At 60.4% G+C, this 22,167-nt stretch overlaps 5 protein-coding genes across 5 annotated transcripts; 3 read left to right on the top strand and 2 right to left on the bottom strand.

The window, feature by feature from the left end:
• Positions 1-1,660: 1,660 nt before the first annotated feature.
• On the top strand, positions 1,661-2,458 carry SLS55_005050 (uncharacterized protein; the record flags this gene model as incomplete). Its single annotated transcript, XM_066776501.1, has 2 exons — positions 1,661-1,669; positions 1,946-2,458. The coding sequence occupies 2 exons, from the start codon at positions 1,661-1,663 to the stop codon at positions 2,456-2,458; spliced, it is 522 nt and encodes a 173-aa protein (XP_066632343.1).
• A 4,349-nt stretch (positions 2,459-6,807) lies between these two features.
• Positions 6,808-8,199, top strand: SSU1_2 (Plasma membrane sulfite pump involved in sulfite metabolism; the record flags this gene model as incomplete). Its single annotated transcript, XM_066776500.1, has 3 exons — positions 6,808-6,917; positions 6,972-7,272; positions 7,321-8,199. The coding sequence occupies 3 exons, from the start codon at positions 6,808-6,810 to the stop codon at positions 8,197-8,199; spliced, it is 1,290 nt and encodes a 429-aa protein (XP_066632342.1).
• A 1,273-nt stretch (positions 8,200-9,472) lies between these two features.
• On the bottom strand, positions 9,473-12,751 carry SLS55_005048 (uncharacterized protein; the record flags this gene model as incomplete). Its single annotated transcript, XM_066776499.1, is given in 2 exon segments — positions 9,473-12,502; positions 12,515-12,751. The coding sequence occupies 2 exon segments, from the start codon at positions 12,749-12,751 to the stop codon at positions 9,473-9,475; spliced, it is 3,267 nt and encodes a 1,088-aa protein (XP_066632341.1).
• A 1,806-nt stretch (positions 12,752-14,557) lies between these two features.
• SLS55_005047 (Type I Iterative PKS) lies at positions 14,558-20,026 on the bottom strand (the record flags this gene model as incomplete). Its single annotated transcript, XM_066776498.1, has 2 exons — positions 14,558-19,864; positions 19,928-20,026. The coding sequence occupies 2 exons, from the start codon at positions 20,024-20,026 to the stop codon at positions 14,558-14,560; spliced, it is 5,406 nt and encodes a 1,801-aa protein (XP_066632340.1).
• Positions 20,027-20,771: 745 nt separating this feature from the next.
• On the top strand, positions 20,772-21,758 carry SLS55_005046 (uncharacterized protein; the record flags this gene model as incomplete). The annotated part of the gene is made up of 1 exon (XM_066776497.1): positions 20,772-21,758. One exon carries the CDS (start codon positions 20,772-20,774, stop codon positions 21,756-21,758), a length of 987 nt encoding a protein of 328 aa, XP_066632339.1.
• Between the last annotated feature and the right edge of the window lie 409 nt (positions 21,759-22,167).

The following is a 22,167-nucleotide window of genomic DNA, read 5'->3' as shown; positions in this document are numbered from 1 at the left end:
AACGGTTACCCATCCTTTCAGCTGTGGAAGGCTTAGCAAAGTCGCTCCCCAGCTGCCGGCTGCGCGCAATGTCCCTGGGAGATTTAGAGCGACGATATAGATCGATTTCGTCCTGGTGAAAACACATATGACCAGCACTCCGGATTGGTGTAAGGCAGTAAGTAGATGGGGGAAAAAGAAGGAAGATGGAGGAATGATGTCCAAGTGTCAAAGTGAAGCCACTGAGAATTCACTCCCAGTGCTTTGAATATCGCCACAGCCTGGTCTTGTTTGGTATCCGCGGGATTGATCGACTTGCAGACTGCTGGAATAAAGTGCTGCTGCTGCAAAAGTGGGCTGAGCAAGAGGTTAGTTGCGGCTGGCTGCAGGCCGATGGCGCAGAGATGAAAGGGAGATGGTCCGCCTCTGCTCGATCGCACCGAGATGTCGCACAGCAGCAGCTCCGCAGTGATGGAATAATCATGGCAAGTGCGGGGTTGGCCAATCAGTGTTACCTATGTCCGTCCGACATCGCTTAGGAGCGTTGTTGAAAGAAGGACAGGCGGGGATGCGGGAGGCGTCGGCCTAATTCCCCTCCACGTCCGTCCCACATGCCGATCGGTCGCAGGCCATGTCGAACGTTTCAACACGATTGCGCTGCACCTAATCCGAGGCGGCCTCCGTGCCTGCTGCTGCTGGAGATGAAGATGCTTTGACAAGAAGCTGCATACCTTTTTCTTCCCCGGCTCGCTGATCGGCTTCCAACGCGATGGTGATTCTGTCGCATGCGCAGCTCAGAAAATGTGACGCGATGGTAGCGTGATCTGTCGTTCGCGTGACCCTGCCGGAGCCCATTTGCCTTTACAAGCGGCGACGGCCTTCTTGCCAGAGCAGAGGAAGATTCGATCTCCTCTTCTCCGCCAGCGAAATGGAGCAGCAGCCCGAGTTCCCTCTCGCTCGAGTCCTGCTTGCCATCATCCCCGCCGCCCTGGTCTTCCTCTTCTTCGTTTCCGTGCTTTTGTGGGTGCCTTCTCGTCTCCTCCCGCAACCTCCATCCTCCTCACGCTGCCGTTGTCTAGTGTGCCCGTGCATTCGGCCTCGGACGAGCTGCGGTCTCCGCGAGATGTCATGGTGGTGCTGGACGACGACGCGCCAGCCATGGCCTACGGCGCCTGGCTGGAGGAGCAGCGGCGGAAGGAGGCGGCTTCGTCGCACGTTTTCGAGAACGCGATATGGTGGGTTGCCTCCTGTCTCCTACGAGGCGGTGTGGTCGGTTGCTGACGTGTTTGACGTGCTCGCCAGCGCAATATGCCTGGACGCGGTAGAGAGGAGGGACTCCGTGCGGGACCTGCCCTGTTCGCATGTCTTCCACACGGGCTGCCTGGACGGGTGGGTGTCGCGCGGGCATTATTACTGCCCGCTCTGCCACCGGCCGGTGCTGCTGCAGCTGGGCGACGAGTACGATGACGCGCATGGCGAAGTCTAATTGATAAGCGGATGCAGCCAGCCTTCACCGGCGTTGGGATTGGCCGCCCATCTCTGTTGAGATATTGGGATTCACTGCAAGCATCCCCAACAAACGAAAGCTCGTTAGCCCCGCTGTCCTGTGATGCAGGGTGCGAGCCTGAGCATGGCTTCTCCGCATCGGCTCGAGCGGCGAGGCGAGACCACCGCGATATCGATGCAGGGCGTGCGGGGCGGGCGGGCTTATCACCACACCAAAGCGCTGAGCTATAAAACCGTGGAGCTGACCCGCAGCCTATTCGCGCGCCTGCTATCGCAAGCTTCGCACCACTCACTCCCCCCCAGCTGCAAATCCCCCAGACGTGCAGCTGCTGCAAGTCACTTCCTCCTGCTTCTGCTGCTTGCTGCTCTGTCCTGCCCCCAACAACGAATCCCCCCTCATTCGTCCTTTTTCGCATCCACCATGCAGACAACTAAACCCCGTTCAACACAACCGCCGCAGCTCACCAAATCGCCGCCGACGCCGCCGCCCGAGAAGCAGCAGCAACCCAACGCAGCAGCCTACTACGCGGCTTCAGATACGTACTCCGAATCCGAAGACGACGACGAATACGTCGTCATCGAGTGGGAGGAATCAGAAGATGAGGCTGAGCGTGCAATAGACCTCGCCAACTCGGCGGCGGACCTCTCCTCCTCTTCCATCGCCGCTGCCGCCGCCGACGACGACGACGACGATTTCCTCGCCGCATCGTCGCTATCCATGGGAGACCACCACCACGAGGATATCATGGCGAGGAGCGCGGGAAGCAGCAGCACCGCTACTAGCGGCGGCCAGCAGCGCTCCTGGCACGGCATCCCGTACGACAGCAACCCCGACCAGCACAAGGCCAGCTGGTACCACGAGTGGCTGCGCGACAAGAAGGTCGAGCGGAGCGACCCGTGGGGCTTCTCCAGCACCGGCGTGTCGAGGGCGGCCAGCCCGGCGAGGAGCGGCGGCGGCGCGACGACCGCTTGATCGGGCGGGCTGGCTGCGTTCTTTTGTTTGTTCCGTGAGAAAAACACAAGCACAAATTGCCTCTTTTTTTTTTCCATCATGATCGTCACAAAAAGGGGCGGCGGGGAAGGGAGGGGACACGAGGGGAGAAAAGCGGGCGTCGACTGTTGTGTGGGGAACACTTGTTTCCCATGTGAATGCGCGGAAAGGGAAACGAAACGAGAACGAAAACGAAACTCTGGCCGTTGCCATTCCCACCACCGCAACTAATTTGACTTTTTACCTTCTTTTTTTCTCTCTCTTTTACCCTCGTCGCTCGCCATCATCCCGAACTGTGTACCAGTATGCCCGCAACGACATTGACGAAGACACGACCGTCGGAAGGGGTTAATTCGGAGGAGGTTGTATTGTGTTGGCTGGTGGCCGAAAAAGTTCATCATCGAAGAAGGATGAAAATCTGGTTGGATCTCGTTTCGTAGCAGCGGCATCGCACCCTTTTCTTGTTGTTCAATTCTTTCCTTCGCCCCCCAGTCATCATCATCAGCATCAGCATCATCAATCCCAATCGCAAGTCTTTTGACACGGTCTTGATCTCTCGGGCGCAATGCCAGTGCTGTTGAACTCGACAGTTTAGCGCGGTCGCCGCAACGGTTTTCGGCAACGACAGTCGAGACCAGCAGTTTTTCCAGCCGTCTCGAACGGGCCCGCGTCACCGACTGTCCTCGTCCGTGGCTGGTGCAGGTCGTGAGGGGGTTTGCGTAACTTGAGCACACCGGCAACGGTATTTCGAAGCAGCTGCATATGCAGCAGGACGGGGTTGAGAAGAATACAAAAAAGCGGGGGACGCTGGAAATACAGAGCTTCGCACCCGGCTCTCAAGATCTCAAGTTGAGGCAGACTTCTCTGCAGTCTGCACAAGATCTTGTACAGGTGTCTGACGCGGATGCACGTGGCCATGTTTGGTGTTTCTGCGACAGGACGGCAAAAGATAAGGGAAGTGCGGGGCGGGCATGTGAATCCACCAAGGCTCTCCCGATGCGGCATGTGCATGCGGCCGCTCCTCCGCTTTCGGTCTCACAGTCTGGTGGTCCGGCTACGTCTGGCGGCAGCTATCAACTTCGAGTAGCAGCGCTCATCACTATATATAGTCTCAAGTAACGATGAGGGAGTTTCTTATAATCTTCTGATTCCACCACATCGTGATCCACTTGGCCGATCTTGAGGTAGACCACCGAGACCGCAACCAATATTTTCTTCAAAAGCATGGAGTCCTTAGCATTTGCAGGCTAAACACAGTCGCTCGTTCTTACGAAGCATGTTATGCTTCTTTAAGCCACACTTAAATGGAACCCTTACGTCCAAAGTCTACTATGGCTTCAACAGCTACACGTCATATACGGGAATGATACGCGTCGCCAGGCAAGCCTCCGCTTCGCTGGAGGATAAACGAGGTACATTATGCATAGCCAATGGAAGCTTGCACCCTATGTTACACCAACATATGGCTAGCATAGGCAGCAGTACTGCCCTGCTTACTGTGGGGCTGTGAGCCACAGCCTTGCACGAAGGACTTGATAACTATCCCGTCACTCCATCTCCAGACGAGAAGAAACCAACGTTCTCACCGACAAGGAACATGTATTCCACGCTTCACAGGCAGGAGATCCGCCTTCTCGAGATCGCAAAGGCAGAACCGGACGGTGAGATTCGATGCAGCCTTGTCCACGCTTCGCTCCCCCACGAACCAGTCTTCATCGCCTTGTCGTACGCATGGGGCTCCGCCAAGAGGAGCAGAACCATCTTCGTCAATGATCAGAGATATCCCGTCACTATCAGCGCATACAGTGCTCTGAAACGACTGCGCCAAACTATCGGAACAACGGTGGTATGGATCGATGCAATATGCATCAACCAGGACGACGAACAGGAAAGGACCGTACAAGTCCAGCTGATGCGGCAAATATTCTCGAGTGCCGAAAAAACTGTTGTCTTCCTCGGAGAGGTCCAAGATCCAAGCCTCTCAATGGAAGCCGAAAGCGAGGAGTCCTCTTCGACATCAATCTCCTTCCTGGAGCCAGGCAGCGAACGTATGGCGAATGAGTTTACGGTTCGATGCTCCTCATTCAAGACCTCGAAGCAACCCCGATTTGAGGATGCTATCAACGTCTTTTGCTTGATACAGTCGATGGCCAATGCTGAGACGCTGGAAAACATCCCACCTTTCGACTCGGGCTCCAGAGCCGCTGGTGAATCCAAATACCAGAGACGCCTATTCGAGGCATTTCGGCAAATGATGCGCGCTCGATGGTGGAACAGGATGTGGACGGTACAAGAGGCCGTGGTACCAAAAGAAATCGTCGTTCTCTACGGATGCTGCGTGGCAAACTGGAAAACATTTGTCAGAGCGGCAAGAGCTTGTGTCAACCAGGGGAGCTTGTTTTCCTGGGAACGCGCCAACATACTGGACGGCTTCTCTCAGACCGTACTCAAGATTGAAACCATGCGGATCAGCTGGGAGCGGGGCGGCCGGACGGGGACGCCTCTCCTCTCACTGCTCAGGAAGTTCACCCATCGTAAGGCCACCGATGACAAAGATCGAGTTTACGCCCTGCTCGGGTTGGCACAAGCACCGCTACCTGTGGTTCCGAATTATTCATTGGATGTGCCAGAGGCGTACGAAAAAACCGTCCTCGGGATCGTGGATTCGACTGGGTGCTTGGACGTGCTGAACGGTGACATTGGGAGGAAAGCCCGCCAGGATCTTCCATCTTGGGTGCCCGACTGGGCTGCAGAGCCCCATGAGATCGACCGACGCCGTGCAGAAACAGCACATCTGTATCAGGCTTCCCTCCAAAGCTCGGTGTACGTTCAGAGAGATTGGGAGGGTAATTACGAGATGGGTTTACGTGTCCTAAACCGACTCAGAAATAAAGCGGCAACAAGATCTGGAGAAGACTGCCTCTCAATAGGCAGGCTGCAGCATGCAAGCCAATACACGGAAATACTCGGAAGCGCGGATTGGACAAGATTTCTCTCTGGCGAAGTGACAGAAGATATTGATCTGAAAGACGATAGGAGGTACATGAAAGCTGCCAGATCGTACCTTGCAGTCAGCGGAAGAGAAGGTTGTCTACATTGGCTCAATGGGGTTACTAGTCTCATTCGTCTCCCCGGCATGGAGGTGGGACGGGTCGACCGTGGCAGTTCGGCCAACATCACCGACGGGAACCTCATTGCCAACATACAGGCGTGGGCTAATATGGCAGCCAGACACACACCCGATCGTTCCAATTCCAGGATGTGGGAGTCATTCATTAGGACAATGTGTGCAGACGTGGTATACGTAAGCGACGGCTCGGAACGCCACTGCCGCCGCATGCATCTAGATGATCTTCCCGAAGTTTCTTCTTGGCTCTTGGACCATCTACAAATACATTCTGAGAAGGAACATCCGGAGTACTCATCTCTTTCCGGCATCAGAGTTGCACTTATGGAGCAGGCCGGGGAGGCTTGGCAAAGCCGATCGAAAAGCTTATTGGATATCGACTACAGCATCCGCTCTGCCACGATTGGGAGAACGTTTTTCCTCGCCGAAGGTGGCTCATTTGGACTCGGTCCTTTGAAAATGGCAGAAGATGACAGAATCTACGTGTTTCTGGGCGCCAAGACACCATTTCTGCTTCGACGCAAATATGGAAGGTTTCATGAACTCGTTGGCGACTGCTTTGCTTACGGTTATATGGATGGAGAAGCTATGGATAATTGGTCCGAGGCATTTGAAATAAAGCCTTACGATGAGTTGCGAGTTTTCCTTAAGTGACTGCTTAGCACTGTACGTACGTTTGGCAACCTCTTTTGTGTTAAGCTATAGAAATGCAGTTAAACCCTATCCAGAGCAATATCCTACCTTGCCACAGCAAGTGACCACTTCTGTGCATATGCAACACATGTACTAATCCTTAACCACTAGCTTAGCATCTTAGCAACTACCATGTTCAAGTATGTTGATGTGGATCACGAATGGGTAGGGTGCAACTGCTTCAAAATACCTGTTTCCTTACATTCAAAGTGCTGCACTGCGTCGTCAATAACGTGGGTGAAGCACTACTTGTTGGAAAAGAGCTCTGTTGTCACCAAGGACACAGGCCGACACCAGGTGGGGATTTCCTTGAGTAGGCTTCCGAAAAGGGTAAGGCGCGGACCAGTGACTCAAAGACAGCAAGAGCGTCCCGAACCCACGCGCTTACCCATCACCACCATCTGACGCCACCCGACGGCATCGCCCGAGGATCATGCGAGCCTGAGACAACCGCTATAAATTTCTTCCTGTGTGCAAGCCAAGTCCACGCACCAATTCCGACTTCCACACCATGGACCCCTCGGTTGAGCCAGGCTGCAACGATGCGGAAACCCACCGGCCATGCCCCAACGCCAAATATCAGCGTGGCTGGCGAAAAATCGTCCGCAACTTCACGCCGTCGTAAGTGTCCTCCCTCCACCTTAAGAAGCAACCTGCTCACCCTCATTCCCGCAGCTGGTTTTCCGTGAACATGGGCACTGGCATTGTCTCCATCTTGTTGCACAACCTGCCCTACAACGGCGCCTGGCTGTACTGGATCTCCGTCGCGCTTTTCGCTGTTAACGTTCTCCTCTTCGTCGTCTTCCTTGCCATATCGACGCTGCGCTACGTCCTGTACCCCAGCATCTGGATCGCCATGATCAACCACCCGGCCCAGAGCCTCTTCCTCGGCACATTCCCCATGGGCCTCGCCACCATCATCAACATGACCGTCTTCGTCTGCGTCCCCGCCTGGGGCGACGGAGCCGCCCGCTTGGTGAGCCCACTCCCTTCACCTCCCGCGCCCCAGCACTGACACGCGCAGGCATGGGGCCTCTGGTGGATCGACGCCGCGCTCTCGCTCGCAACCTGCATGTACCTGCCGTTCGCTATCATGAGCCTGCACGGCGGCACCGAGCTGCGCACCATGACGGCCGCGTGGCTGCTCCCCATCGTGTCGCCCATCGTCGCGGCCGCCACGGGGGGCATCGTCGCCGAGGCGCTCCCCGACGCGCACCACGCCGCCACCACCGTCGTCGCGTCTTACGTGCTGTGGGGCACGGGCGTGCCGCTCGCCCTCGTCGTGCTCGTCATCTACTTCCACCGCCTCACCATCCACAAGCTGCCCGCCCGCGAGGTCATCGTGTCCGTCTTCCTGCCGCTCGGCCCGCTCGGCCAGGGCGGCTTCGCCATCATGCAGCTCGGCAAGGTCGCCCGCGCCGTCTTCCCCGTCACCGGCACGCTCGGCGGCGAAGCAGCAGGCGACAAGGCGCTGTCGCTGGCGTCGACGGCGGGCGACGTGCTCTACGTCGCCGGCTGGCTGCTGGCCGTCGTCATGTGGGGGTTTGGACTGGTGTGGCTGTTCTTCGCCCTCGCCACCATCTCGCGCTGCGCCCGCTTCCCGTTCAACATGGGCTGGTGGGGCTTCACCTTCCCCCTCGGCGTCTTCACCGTGTCGACCGTGACGATCGGCAAGGAGCTGCCGTCGCCCTTCTTCACCGTGCTCGGCACCGTCTTGTCCGTCGTCGTCACGCTGCTGTGGATGGGCGTCGCCTTGGGCACGGTGCGCAGGGCGTGGAGCGGCGAGATTTTCTTCTCGCCGTGCGTCAAGTCGTTGGATGAGAAAACGGCGCTGATGCAGGGGGGCGCCGAGGGGATCGAGATGGGTAGGTGCAGGCAGGGCTTCCACGTAGCGAGTCGCTGATGTCTGACCCGGCGGTTTTCTGGAAATTTGCGTCTGTATTGATCGAGCTGAAACTCGATAATGTAATAAACAGGTTTTCCTGCTGTACACGGTGTCACTGAATCTGTTGTGTCTTGGACCTTACCGGTATCTTTGGATCACATACGTACGTCTTTGCTGTGCGTTGGAGTCAAGCATTTGCAGATGCTGTGCACATACAACAATCGAGGGAGCTCAGGTCAATGGGACAACAAGCAGCATCAGCCATGTTACCTTCGCATATGAAGATTACAAAACCAAAGCCCAGTTGGAGGCCATAGCTTATGCTTCACTGGTCTGCCATGCCTTGATGTTGCAAGAGGTACTGCAGAGAAGCATTGTCGAAGTCAAACATACGAAAGCATCTACTTTTGGTGCTCATGACCACACAACGACGGACATCCAGACCAGTTCAGTCTGGAAAACAACACTGCACGGACAGGCCAGAACGAGGAAAAGAGGAAGATGTTTGAGGAGCCCTTGGCTGAGATTCTCTTGAGGGGTCGTGAAGATCTACTGGAGGAAGTCAAGGAATCCGTGACGCTGATGATGATTTCGTGGATGACGACTACCCGTTTGAGGAAGACTTCTTGGCTACTTACGGCAGCCGCTACCATTTTGGCTGCGTCGATCTGCAGATTTGTATGTAGTAAGGGATAGTCCAACCTGAAAAGATCAATCCCGTCTGTTTCATACATCTTAACCACCCCCGCCACAGCCGCCGCCTCCATATCCTCCACCCTCATCACCGCTGCCGCCGCCACCACCATAGTTCGACCCAATAGCATTACAACTTATGGGTAGTGGAATCCAAGATCCAGACGTAGATATGAGTCTTTAACACGCGCATCTACGTCCGGATCTTAGATTCAACTCCCTCTGTACCCAACCTTTCCGTCACTTGCTGTGATACCCCCCCACTCACCACCTCAAACCCCCACAACAGCCTTCCCTCCCTACGCCCTGCCCGTTCGTCGTCCATCTCATCTCCACTGGTGAACTGTTCTTCCGGCTGTGCACTCTGAATTGAGGGGATCATTTGCGTTTGTAAATTAAAGATTACCATAATATCTGTAATAAGACTATCTACGAGCCCTTACTCTCGGTCGTCGACCGGTGTTGTACCGCCCCTAATGGGATCACCAGCCGTCCGTCTTGAGGTCGGTCAACTCCTCCCACTTGTTCTTCTCGCCCGCCAGACTGCTCTCGTTCTTAAAGTCAGAGATGTCGAGATCTTCCGAGCAGCCTCTTCTTCCTACGCGACGGGGGCGGCGCGGGTAACGATATCATCCATAGAAGGGAAACGGCTCGTGATGGCGTCATTGTTGATTGAAGTGACCTTGCGGGCTCTCGTGAGCAGGCTGAAGACCCTCTGGAGAAGAGTCCCTTGGTAGCCGGCTTTCGTAGATAGACCTCGGTGGTTCGAGATGATAACCAGACCAGCGCGGGCGCGGGTCAGAGCCGTGTTGACGCGGCTGTCCTCGCGAAGGAAGCCCGGGTTGGACGTAGCCGTGAGATCTAGAATCTCGACGCACACTTCGTCGCCCTGAAAGCCGTCGATCTTCTCACGGCGGATGGCGCGGATGTCGGCAGACTGGCGCTCGGCTTGCAACTGGCCGAGGGCCTTGCCGTACAAGTTCCACTGCGCCTGGTACGCGCATATGATGCCAATGTCCTGGGGGTTGAAGCCGTGGTCCAGCAGAGACTGGACGAGGCCCATGCCAACATGCAGGTTCGCGATGTTGTAGGAAGATCCCGCGGAGTTCCTGACAGCAATGCTTTCCATGGTGTTGACGTAGAGCACGTTGGTGGAGATCCCGAACATGCTCTTGGCCCAGGCCGCAAAGGCCGCGTTCTCTGGACGAGCCGCGACGCTGGGTGCCGTCGTCAGTGCGTTCTCATAGAACAGCGGAGAAATGAGGTCACAAACGTCGCTGTGGAAGCGGTGCTGCTCCGTCAACTGGACGGTCCTGTATCCTGCACGACCCAAGCGACGCATCAAGGAAACGCCGGCCTGCTTGTACATCTCGTTCTCCGGGTGAGAGAATGGCCTGAGCTGACGGGTGTCACCGACGAAGACGCGGGTCGCACCGGGGTACCAGGAGAAGATGCCCCAGAGGTCAAACTCTGAGCAGCGAGCAGCCTCATCGACGAAGATAACGCGGGGTTCGATGGGGTCTCGGAGCTTGTACTCGGACGCGATGGCTGGCGTGGTCACGATGGCGTGGGCTCTATGGAGAGCCTCGTTGCGCAGCACCGTGACATGCTCAGTGAACGTGCGCTTCTTGTCCGCGTCGAAGACTTCGCCATTGGCGTACGAGTTGAAGAGCCGCCGAAACTCGGCGTGCTTTTCGTTGTCCTCCTCGGCCCAAGGACTGGTGACGAAGCCGCTGAGCTGCAGCATGCGGAATCCCAGGGACAGCTCAATCTCTTCGACGCGCTTGTCCATGACGCCGCGGTACTGGCGTTGCGTCTCCTTCTGGAAGGTGTCCATGAGGACCTTGGCCGCCATCATCTCCGAGAGATCCGGGGGATCACCCTCGAACCTGGAGGGTCGCTCGTTCGGGCGGTCAGACTCGGCATCGAGAAGGGTGATGGCATCCTCCGTCGAAAGCGCGTGCACGCGGATCACCATCGGCGGCACGACCAAGTGTGCCGATTCGGGTTCAGTGTTCTCTTGGTGGAAGACATCAGCCTCGTCTTGCAGACGGGTGGCGAGCTGCGTGACCGACTTGTTCGATGCAGACAGAATCAGAACCGGCTGGCGGGGAGCCTTGTTGTCGGGCGCGATGAACATCAGAGGGAGCACCGCCTTGGTGATTACGTGGCTCTTGCCGGTGCCCGGAGGGCCTTCCACGATGCCGACACTTCCGGGGAGGCTCCTCAGCGAAGCGACCGCCTCAGCCTGCTCTCCATTGAGGGTCTCTGCGATGATTTCGCAGATCTCCTGGAGGTTGGGATTATTGGCGACACTCGCGTAGATGTCACCACTCGGCAGGAGGGAAGGGTGGTTAGCCAGAAGCACCTCGCGTTCGGAATTGAGCTTTCCGTCCTCGTTGTCGGTAAGCTCGCGCAGTGCCGCGATCTGTCTCTTGAACACCTTGTCCGAGGTGTTGACGATGAAAGTGCCAATAGCCGCCGGCGCATTCGTCACGGCACTCAGCGCATCTTGGAAGGTCTCGAGGCTCTCCACCTTCGTGACCTCGCCCATGTCCAGATCATCCCAGATGTTCCCCGGGTGCGACCGGTACAGAATGATAGAGGTGTCCAGCAAGGATGCGAATGGCAGCGGATCTATGACGTGCGCAGTCCAACCAACGTTGTCTTCGATCTCGCCAGACTCGTCCTTGGGGTGGACGCGCATGGTGTCGCCAGAGTTCAGACGACGACCTTCAGGGAGGTTGGTGACAAAGCCAAAGTAGGCATTGCCGTTGCTTCCGGGAAGCTCCAAAACCCTCAGCGGCGCTAGGAAGGGCCGAGCCTTCTTGTCGACGCACTCTTGCTCGCCGATACAGGCGTAGCCGGCGACGAGAAGATACCGTTCGAAGTTCGGGAAGGTGTTATGTTCGCCCACCTTGACTTGGGGGCGGTTCTCCTTCTCAACGATCATGCCGCGCTGGATGAACTTGCGGCGCGCATCTGGGAACCAGGCATCTGTAGGGTCGAATTCGCGGAGTTCCTCGAACTCTGAATTGATCGCGTCGACAGTGTGGCTGACGCCCTGTGCGATCACCAACAGCTTCAGCTCACCGGCCTCGGTGAGCGAACGGCGAAGACGGTTCCAGATCTGATCTTCGCTGCCGTCGTCGTTGGCCGAGTAGACGTTCTGCATCGACATACCCTCGGGCTGGTACGGGATGGTAATCTCCCACAGGCGTTCCTTCCACGACTTGACCGCGGCGTGCAATTTGAACATATCCTTGATGGGGATTTCAAAACGGTCAGCCCACTCGCCGGCCTTGTTGGCGAAACCGGAGAACGTCACCGGACCTGAGACGCTGTCGCGGTAGATGATGATCTTGGCGACTCTGGACTGCTGCTTGCCCGGCTTGGTCGGGTGCGGCCAAAATTGGCGGATCTTGATTGTGATACTCGAGTCGAACTCCGGGAACGACATGAAGTCGACGTCGACGGCAAAGCCATTATCCTTGTCACGGAGCAGTTCTTCGGCGAGGGCTTCAGCATCGTCATCGTCCTCGAGCGTGTCACCAGCGGGCTTGGAGGTGAGGTCATCCGACTTGGTGTTTGACGGACCGGCGACGGCCGGAGACTGGTCGGAGGCACCCTAGCTCTGGACACTCTTATCCGAGGTGGAGACATCTTGAGCAGAGGAGGCCTTGGTCTTCGAGCGACTGGCGAAGGCACTCTTACCCCGATTGATAAGGGAAAACTTGTTGTCATCCTTGACCTTGCGGTTCAGCTTTCCCAGCGAGCCCTTGGTGGCGGGGCTGTCGCCGAAAGCAAGAACGGTGTCGAACGGATGCGAGCGGCCTTCCGACCACTGCGAGAGCGCGTCGAGCCGTGCCGACGCCATGGCTGTCACTTGCGTCAGTCATTGGTCCTGCGACGATCGGCGAAGCCGGGTCTAGAACTTACTGCACGTCCAGCACTAACTACTCTCGGACGGATCGTTGGAGGAATGGTGGGTTGATGAGCGTGCGCTAAGCCGATGCGGGGCTGGTGCTCGGTAGCGTCGCAGGGGTTGTGTGGGGTGCTGTCGGAATTGCTTGGGACGCTCGGAACGCTGGGCTTGGTGCGCTCGCTTAGCTGCCCTCGCTTAGCCGGAGCCGCAACGCCGAACCTTCTGATTGGCTCGCTCGCTGGCTGCGAAAACCCGCCGCGAACATGTGAAGTCGGATCTTTTTTTTTAACCTCAACGCCATCACGGCGGACCCGGGCGTGCAGGGCTTCAAGTGGTTCCTCGAGGCGCAGTCGGCCTTCCAGTGCATCTCCCTCGTGCTGTCGGAGCTGCGGGAGCTGCGCTGCGCCGCATCGTCGCCCTGCACGATTAGGGCGCCGAGTCCCGCCCGTAGGCCGTCGTTGGCAAGTATGTTGAGCGGTTGGATCGTCGGCCGGGGGTGGTGGGGGTGGAGACGGGTGGTGTGGGGGGTCGGAGCGCTGGTGATGGTGGTGGTAGTGGTGGAGGGAATCCGATGATGGCGCGGATGTCGGCAGATTGGCGCTCGGCTTGCAACTGGACCAAGGCCTTGCCATACAAGTTCCACTGCGCTTTACGCGCAAATGATCCCAATGCCTTAGGGGATGAAGTGTATCGAAGACCACAACATCGTGTCAGTATATAAACAGAATAGCTGAGTCAGCGAGGAGCAGGGTATACGCCGTCTTCCCTCCGCTTCTTATGCCAATACAACACCACCTCACCCAACACCTTATTTTCCAACATATCGTGATATATAGCGTCGCTTCATATCAGCCTGCCACTATAGCGCTTTATATGCCGAGTTCCCTGCCGCATCTCCGCTTCGGCCTGATGGTCGGGCATTAGGCGCAGTTAAAATGATCGCATAGGGATTGTATTCATGCTATCTACTGGTCTTTTATAGACCTGGATGCTGATTGCTAGCTTATTTACCTGCAATCCACTGGAAGTTTGCCTGCGTTTGGCTTGATTTTCCACTGGCGCGGGGCTGTCCCAATCATACATCTTTGCTGTGCGCGGCCGGAGTTAAGCATTTGCAGATGCTGTGGGGCTCGGATATTACTTTAGGAATCTTTTGCTGCGTGAAAGATGCATGGTTTAAAAGAAAACAATACGTAGGTAGTTAAAGCCATCGTCCGGACGAAAATATCGAATTAAAAATTCTACATATACGTCCGGACTATGGCTTTAACTACCCATGACATGAGTAAAACACAGATCCACGCTAGCTATCGGCTGCGCGAAGGAGCTGTAGTGTTAAGCATAGGACTTGGAATTTGCCTTCGATTCAAGTGACGCAGGATAATGGTGACCCGACGCATTGGATAGCTTAGTCATAAGCCACGCCGGGTGTGCTCCCTCGGCGTTTCCCCGCCAAAACTGACGGATCCCAACGACACACCTCACCCAGAATCGATGAATCCGCCGCTGGAACACGACCACCATGTGCTAAGAGGTATACTGGACAAACAACCGATCTATTCAATGGTATTGTCTATATCTAAAGAACTCATGGATCATTAAACATCAAATTATGTCAGGAGACGCAGTACGCAACGCTCAAGCAACACCAACAGCCCAAGAAACGCCTGATTCAACAACACGAAATAAAAAAAAACCATGTACGGACATCAAAGCGCGCACGAAACCAGAAGCGAAAAAAAAAACATCCCATCCTTCTCAGTTCTCCGCCGTCAGCTTGGTGTAGAACCACTCGACGAGATGGACGACGGTGGGGTGGTTCCACGTCAGCGTGGGCGGGACCTTGATGGCCATGGCCTGCTGCAGCTTGGTGCGCAGCGCGACCGTCATGACGCTGTCGACGCCCAGATCCGCAACGGCCGCCCTCGGATCGATGTCGTCGATGTCGTTCATCATCAGCACCGCGCCGATGCACTCGCGGATCCTGACGCTCAGCCACGCCTTCAGCTCGGGGCCGTCCTTGGGCCGCGACTCGGCGTCTTTCTTGGATTCCTCCGCAGCAGCAGCGGCTGAGGCACCGCCGCCGATGTTGGACACTCGCCGCGGCGCAATCTCCTCGACCAGCGGGATCGGCGCGGGCTCGCCGGGCTCGAGCGGGCGCGCGCGCGTGACGACGCTGTGGGCGACGTCGAACTTTGCGACGTGCTCCCAGGCGCGGAAGCCCTCGTCGCGGGAGATGTCGGTGATGCCCTTGGAGTTGAGCTCGACGGTGAGGAAGTCGGTGGCGGTGGCCATGCCGAGGCCGCGCCAGGCGGTCCACTGGAAGGCGACGGCGTTGTCGCCGTGGGCGCGGCGGTGGGTGGCGAGGGCGTCGAGGAAGGCGTTGGCGGCGCCGTACGGGGCCTGGCCCGCGGTGCCGACGAGCTGGCCGATGGACGAGAAGAGCACGAAGAAGTCGAGCGTCGCGGGCGGGAAGGCGTGGTGCAGCGCGAGCCCGCCCGCCACCTTGGGCGCCAGCACCCGCGCGAACGACGGCGCCGTCGTGTCCAGGATCAGGTTGTCCTCGAGCACGCCCGCGGCGTGGATCACGCCCAGCACCGGCGGCAGCGAGAGCCGGTCCAGCGCGGCGTGCAGCTGGGCGGGCGCGTCGGCCGCGCCGATGTCGAGCGGCACCGCGTGGATGCTCGCGCCCAGCTTCTCCAGCGCCCGGATCTTGGCCACGATGGGCTTGATGTTGTCCGGGACCGTGTTCCACTTGCTGCGCGGCGGCAGGGCGCGGCGAGAGATGACGACGATGCGGCGCGCGCCCTTTTCGACGAGGAAGTCCAGCACCTCGAGGCCGAGGTCGCCGAAGCCGCCGGTGACGACGTACGTGCCCTCGGGCTTGGGGAGCAGCGTCTTCTGCGAGTCGGGCGGGTGGCGCTGGTCGCGGGCCAGCGGGCGCATGCGGCCCACGCGCGGCATGCCGTCCTCGATGCGCACGACGTCCTGGTCCTGCACGTACTTGACGGCCAGCGTGGGGAACTGCGGGCCCTCGGCGTCGATCAGCGCGCCCCAGACGTCCGGGTGCTCCTGCGCCGCGATGCGGCCCAGCCCGTACAGCGCGCCGTGGGCGAGCGCCGTCGCCGTCTCGCCCTTGTGCACGCGGTCGGTGATGACGAACAGCTTGGCCGCGGCGCCCGACGTCACGAGCTGCTTGATCAGGCAGACCGTCTCCCACACGTACCGGTGCGTCGCGTCGGGCACCTCCGCAATCGACTCGACTTGCCCCGGCACGTAGACAACGGCGGAGCCCTTCTTCTTGAGCGCCTCGAGCGCCTCCTGGCTGGCGATCAGCTCGTCGGCCGAGCGCGCCAGCAGCACCTGCGGCACCTGCTGGGCCTTGAGCTGGCCGGCGTACTGCTCGAGCAGGGCGGCGTCGTCGGACACGAGCACGACGTGGCTCAGCGGCAGCGGCTTCTCGGCGAACTTGGGCGGGATCCACGCGATCTGGTGGGCCAGGCTCTCGACGCCGCCGCCGATGCCCGACGCGCCCTCGACGTCGGAGAAGCGCATGCTCTGGAACTTGGCCAGCAGCTCGCCGCGCTCGTCCAGCACGCTGACGTGCGCCGCCGGGCTCTGGTCGTCGGCCGCCTCCTCGACGAAGAGGTAGCCGAGCTTGGGCGGCGGCGCCGGCGACACCAGCAGCACCCGGTCGATCTGCGACACGATGCGCATGCGCGGGTCGTTGAAGAAGATGGTCGAGCCGACGGACGTGGCGGCGTCGAGCATGGGCGCCCACGAGCGGGCATCCCACGTCGGCGCGTCCGTCTCCGGGTCCATGTCCACGCGCACCATCATCTCCTTCTCGTTGCCGTAGTGCTCGACGACCTGCCACGGGAAGGCGATGCCCGACACGCCGATCTTCTGCAGGTAGTCCCACGAGAAGCTGTTGGGCAGCAGCGTGCCGATGCGCTTCTTGATGCCCTCGACGTCGAAGACGGGCGCGGCCGCGGCGCTCTTGGGGAGCATGCCCCAGCGGGCGGAGCTATGGGGGATCCACGCGTGTTCAAGCGCGTCGTCGGCACTGGCGCTGTTGTTCTTCTGCTCCAGGCGCGACGCGACCTTGACCTCGTCGCCCTGCACGACAATCTGCACCTCGCGCTTGTCGCCGCTCATGGACACGGGCACGCGCAGCTTGATGTCGGACAGCTCGGTGGCGCCGGTGGCGTGGTGGAAGGTGTTGACGTAGACGGCGGCGGGGATGATCTCGGTGCCGTCGAGCGGGTGGGTGCCGGGGAAGGGCTTCGTCTTGTCGTCGAGCGTCGTCGTGTACAGCACCGTGTCGGTGCCGGCGACGGGGGTGCGCTGGCCCAGCAGCGTGTGCTTGTCGACGTCGTGCTGCAGGCCGCCGCCCGTCGGCCCCGTCTCGACCTCGCGCCAGTACGGCTTCTGGCTCCACGGCGTGCCCGGCACCGTCGTGCTCCACGCCCGCCCGAACTGCGCCTTGAAGTCGACCTGCGAGCCCTTGCCCCACAGCTGCGCCACCGCGTGCTGGATGCTCTTCTCCGCCGGCGCGTTGCGGCGCATCGTGCCGATGGTGGCGGCGTCGGTGAGGTCGCGCTCGGCCAGCGTCTCGTTGATCGAGTGCGTGACGATGGGGTGCGTCGACACCTCGAGGAAGACGCGGAAGCCGTCCTCGACCGCGGCGTTGACGGCCGACGTCAGCCACACGGGGCTGATCATGTTGTTGACCCAGTAGTCGATGTTGCGCAGGCTGTCGGCGCGCGGGTACGCGTTGGACGTCGAGTACAGTGGCACCACGGCCGGCCGCGGGTTGAGCGCCTTGGACAGCGCCTCGGCCAGCGGGTCCGCCAGCTTCTCCAGCATCGGGCAGTGGAACGCCACGTCCGTCTTGACCTGGAAGGTCTTGATCGACCGCGCCTTCAGGCTCTCGACGTACTCGGCGAGCGGGCCCACCTCGCCGCTGACCACGCAGGACGAGGGGGATGAATCGATGGCCGGCACGATGTCGCGGCGGCCGCTCAGCTCCTTGGCGACCTCGGAGAAGGGCAGGTTGACCAGCGCCATGCCGCCCAGGCCCTTGACCTGGGCGTACAGCCTGGCCCGCCTCGTCACCACCAGCGCGCCCTCCTCGGGCGTGAGGCAGCCGGCCGCGACCGACGCCGCGATCTCGCCCACCGAGTGGCCGATGACGGCCTGCGGCTCGACGCCCTTGGACCGCAGCACTTGGCTGAGCCCGACCTGGACGACGTACGTCAGCACCTGGATGTGGTCCGAGTGCTCGAAGTCCCCCGTCCGCAGCACCTCGACGGCCGAGTAGCCGACCTCGCGCTGCACGATCTCGTCCAGCGGCGCGATGGTCTGCAGGAAGACGGGGTTTTGGAGGAGTTCCTTGCCCATGTCGGCCCACTGCGCGCCGTGGCCCGAGAAGACCCACACCGCGTCCGTCCTGGTGGCGTTGTCGAAGACGCGGCCGTCGGCCATGAACTCAGCAGACCCTCCCTTGGCGAAGGCCCGCAGCGCCTCGACGGCCTCGTCGTGGCCGGACACGACGAAGGTGGCGCGGTAGTGGTGCGGGGCGCGGCGGAGTGCCAGCGTTGCGGCCACGGCCTTGAGGTCTTCGTCCTTGCCCAGGCCGTCGGACAGCCAGTCGGCCAACACGGTGGCTTGGTTGACCAACCGCTTCTCCTGCGGTGCCGAGATGACCAGCGTGACGGGTCCGCCCTGCTTTTCCTCCTCCTTCAATGCCGCCAGCCCGTTCGTGGATGCAGGGGACTCCTCAATAACAACGTGCGAGACGGAGCCGCCGTAGCCGTACGAGCACACGGCGGCGCGGCGCGGCACGCCCTGCGGCTCCCGCCACTCGGTGCGCTCGCGCACCACCTTCAGCCCGGACTTGGCCCAGTCGACGCGCGTGTTGAGCTTCTGCAGCCGGGTCTGGGGGGCGAGCTCGCCCTTGTTGACGGCCAGCACGGCCTTGACCAGGCTGATGGCGCCGGCGGCGGCCTCGAGGTGGCCGACGTTGGGCTTGATGGAGCCGATGTGGGCGGGCTGGTCGGCGGGGCGCCCCTTGCCGTAGACGGCCGAGATGGCCGACACTTCGGTCGGGTCGCCCAGCGACGTCGACGTCGCGTGCGCCTCGATGTAGTTGACGGTCAGCGGGTCGACGCCGGACCGCTCGAGCGCCTGGCGCGCGACCAGCTCCTGCGCGCGCGCGTTGGGCGCCATGATGCCGTTGGTCTTGCCGTCCTGCGCGAGCGCGCTGCCCTTGAGCACCGCGAGCACGTTGTCGTTGTCGGCGAGGGCGTCGGACAGGCGCTTGAGCACCAGCACGGCGCCGCCCTCGCCGCGCGCGTAGCCGTGGGCGTCGTCGTCGAAGGACAGGCACACGCCGTCGGGCGACAGCGCGCCCGCCTTGCCCAGCATGACGAACAGCGCGGGCGAGCACAGCACGTTGACGCCGCCGACGATGGCGACGTTGGACTCGCCGTTGGCGATGGCCTGGCGGCCCAGGTGCACGGCGACCAGCGACGAGGCGCACGCGGCGTCGACGGCGGAGCTGGGCCCCATCAGGTCGAAGTGGTACGAGATGCGGTTGGGGATGCCGTGCGCGGTCGAGCCGATGCCCATCCACGCCTCGATGTTGGGGATGTCCTCGAGCAGCAGCCGCGAGTAGTCGTCCGAGTCCACGCCCATGTACACGGCCGTGTCGGAGCCGGCCAGCGTCTTGGGGTCGACGCCCGCGTTCTCGAGCGCCTCCCACGACAGCTCCAGCCCCAGCCGCTGGTGCGGGTCCATCTGCTCGGCCTCCTTGGGCGAGATGCCGAAGAAGGAGGCGTCGAAGTCCTCGAGGTTCTGGATGAAGTAGCCCCGGTTGATGGCCTTGTCGATCTCCTTGGGGTTGCGCACGTCGCGCCGGTACCACGGCTCCCACCGCTTCTTGGGCACCTCGCCCGACGCGTCCTTTTTGTCCAGCAGGAACTGCCATAGCTTCTCCGGCGACGTGTTGTCGCCCGCCGTGCGGCAGGACATGCCGATGATGGCTACATCGTCTTGGGCGTGCTGGGGTGGTGTTAGTAATTGGTTGTTAAATTGAAAGAGTTGGTTGGAAAAGATGATACTTACAGACTTGGAGGGGACAGAGGGGTTGCTGAGCACCTCAAAGGAGCTCGAATTGCTCGAGGACGGAGCAGCACCGGTCGAGGAGGCGGAAGTGTTGGCCATTGCGGCAAACGGGTATCTCAGAGCTGGGGTGGTGTTTTCTCCTCCTCTCAACGGCGCGCTTGTGCAACGGTTGGCGACGGCCGCTGGGCTCTTATCCTCATGCAAGAAAGCTCCCGCCGCTGGCCGCTCCGTCCATTATGAGGCCACCCTGCCGTTGTGATAAGACGTGGGGGATGGCCATTGGCCCTGGCGGGGCGGGCTTGGGCCTCGCGCCTGGGTGGGGCATGGGCACGCTACGGGGAATTTGGCGGCTGCATCCGCGTGGGTTGAAGAATTGGGTGCGGCGTGGACAGCTGGGTCACCGTCTTTTCCGGCCAGGGCGCGCGGTTAGCGAGGGCCCCGAGGGAGTACCGCGCTTATCTCGCCGCGCTTGGGGCGTGGAGGATGGGGGGCGGAAGTGTGTCCGTTCGTACCGGATCGGCAGCGCAGGCCCAGCAACCCTGACTCGACCCCGAGCGCGTGGCGTGCGCAAGCGAGGCCGCCAGCCCGGGTCGAGCATCAAGGGCAGAAAGGCCATGATTCGGGCGCCAATACCAATCAACCACCACCGGCGGACCGTGCCGAACGCCTGCCCGCACGTGTGCCGCCCTGCTGCGCCGCTCGCACTAGCTAGTCATCGCCCAGCAGCCTGACACGAGTCGGCCCTATTGGCTGCCGCGGCCAGCCCCTATCCCGCGGCGCCCGCTGCTCATGCAGGCGCCGACAGACAAACAATCCTGCTCCCATCGCAACACCACACGCAACCATGGCCGCTGACGACGTCTCCGTGTTCCCCGTCACGCAGCTGCCTGCGAACTCGTGGTTCGAGGGCTTCGCCGTGCGCCCCAATGGCCACATCCTCGCCACCCGCCTCGACGCCCCAGAGCTGTACACCTTCGACCCGGCCGATCCCAGCGCCCGCCCACAGCTGCTCCACACCTTCCCCGACGCAAACGGCCTGGTCAACCTGTGCCCCATCAAAGGCGGCGACGATGAGTACGCCGTGATTGCCGCCACCGTCGAGCTGCAGCAGGTGCAGTTCGACAGCGCCGTCATCTGGCGCGTCAAGCTGGACGAGGCCGACACCGTCCAGATCGCCGAGCTGGCCCGCGTGCCCGAGTCGGGCTTCTGCATCGGCGTGACGGCCGTCAGCCCGACGACGCTGGCCATCGCCGACTCGCACAAGAACTGCATCTGGCGGCTCGACATCGCGACGGGCAAGAGCTCGGTGCTGGTGGCCGACGAAGCCACCATGGCCGCCGCTTCCGAGGAGGACTACTTCGGCATCAACCGCGTGCGCGTGTCGCACGGCCACCTGTGGTACACCAACACCAGCGCGGGCCTGCTGTGCCGCGTGCCCATCGACGCCGACGGCAGCGCGACGACCGGGCCGGTCGAGATTGTCGCCAGCGATCTGCCCCACTGCGACGGCCTGGCCCTGACCGACGACGGCGGCGCCATCTTCACCGCCAATTACATGGCCGGCGTCGTGTGGCGCGTCGACGTCGACCCGCAGACGGGCAAGGGCGCCTCGTCCATCCTCACCCGCGGCCTCAGCAGCCCGACCAGCGTCGAGTTCGCCAACATCGCCGACAAGAACCGCCTGTACGTGACGTGCTGCGGCGGCGAGGGCGCCGCCGTCGGCTGGGTCAACGAGGACGACCGCGCGAGCGAGCAGAGCAAGTTCAACTTTGAGATTGAGGTGACGGCCGAGGTGACGGTGACGGAGGAGGTCGTCGAGGAGAGGTCGTGAGGTGCTTTTGGAAAGGAATTGAAAAAAAACAAAAAGCCAGAAAATTCTTGGTAAAAAAGAGAGAGAGAGCAGCACGGCGCTGGCGTTTGACCATTGGGAAATTCCATCGGGAGGAGGGGAAACAGCACAGCACCGCACCGTACCGCACAGCTATAGAGAGCGAGAGCAAGACGTATACCACAGACACCCACTGCTTAGCCTCTTTTTTCGTCTTCTTCTTCTTCTTCTTCTTGTTTTAGCAGATCCAGGCAAATTCACAAACACAACTTTTTCTTCCTATAACTAAAACCTCGCCTCTTCACGCCTTCTCCTCGTCCAAACTCGCAAGCCCGGGCAATTCGCGACGACCGCGCCTCGGATGCGGAACTGGCGGTCGGCTAGCACTCGACCCGGATCCGATTCGTTCGAT

The sequence above is a fragment of the Diplodia seriata genome (genome assembly GCF_021436955.1).
Source record: "Diplodia seriata strain FDS-637 chromosome Unknown scaffold_5, whole genome shotgun sequence".
Lineage (NCBI taxonomy): Eukaryota > Fungi > Ascomycota > Dothideomycetes > Botryosphaeriales > Botryosphaeriaceae > Diplodia > Diplodia seriata.
Note: the sequence above shows the minus strand (reverse complement) of the source record. Positions and strands in the feature narration are given on the sequence as shown.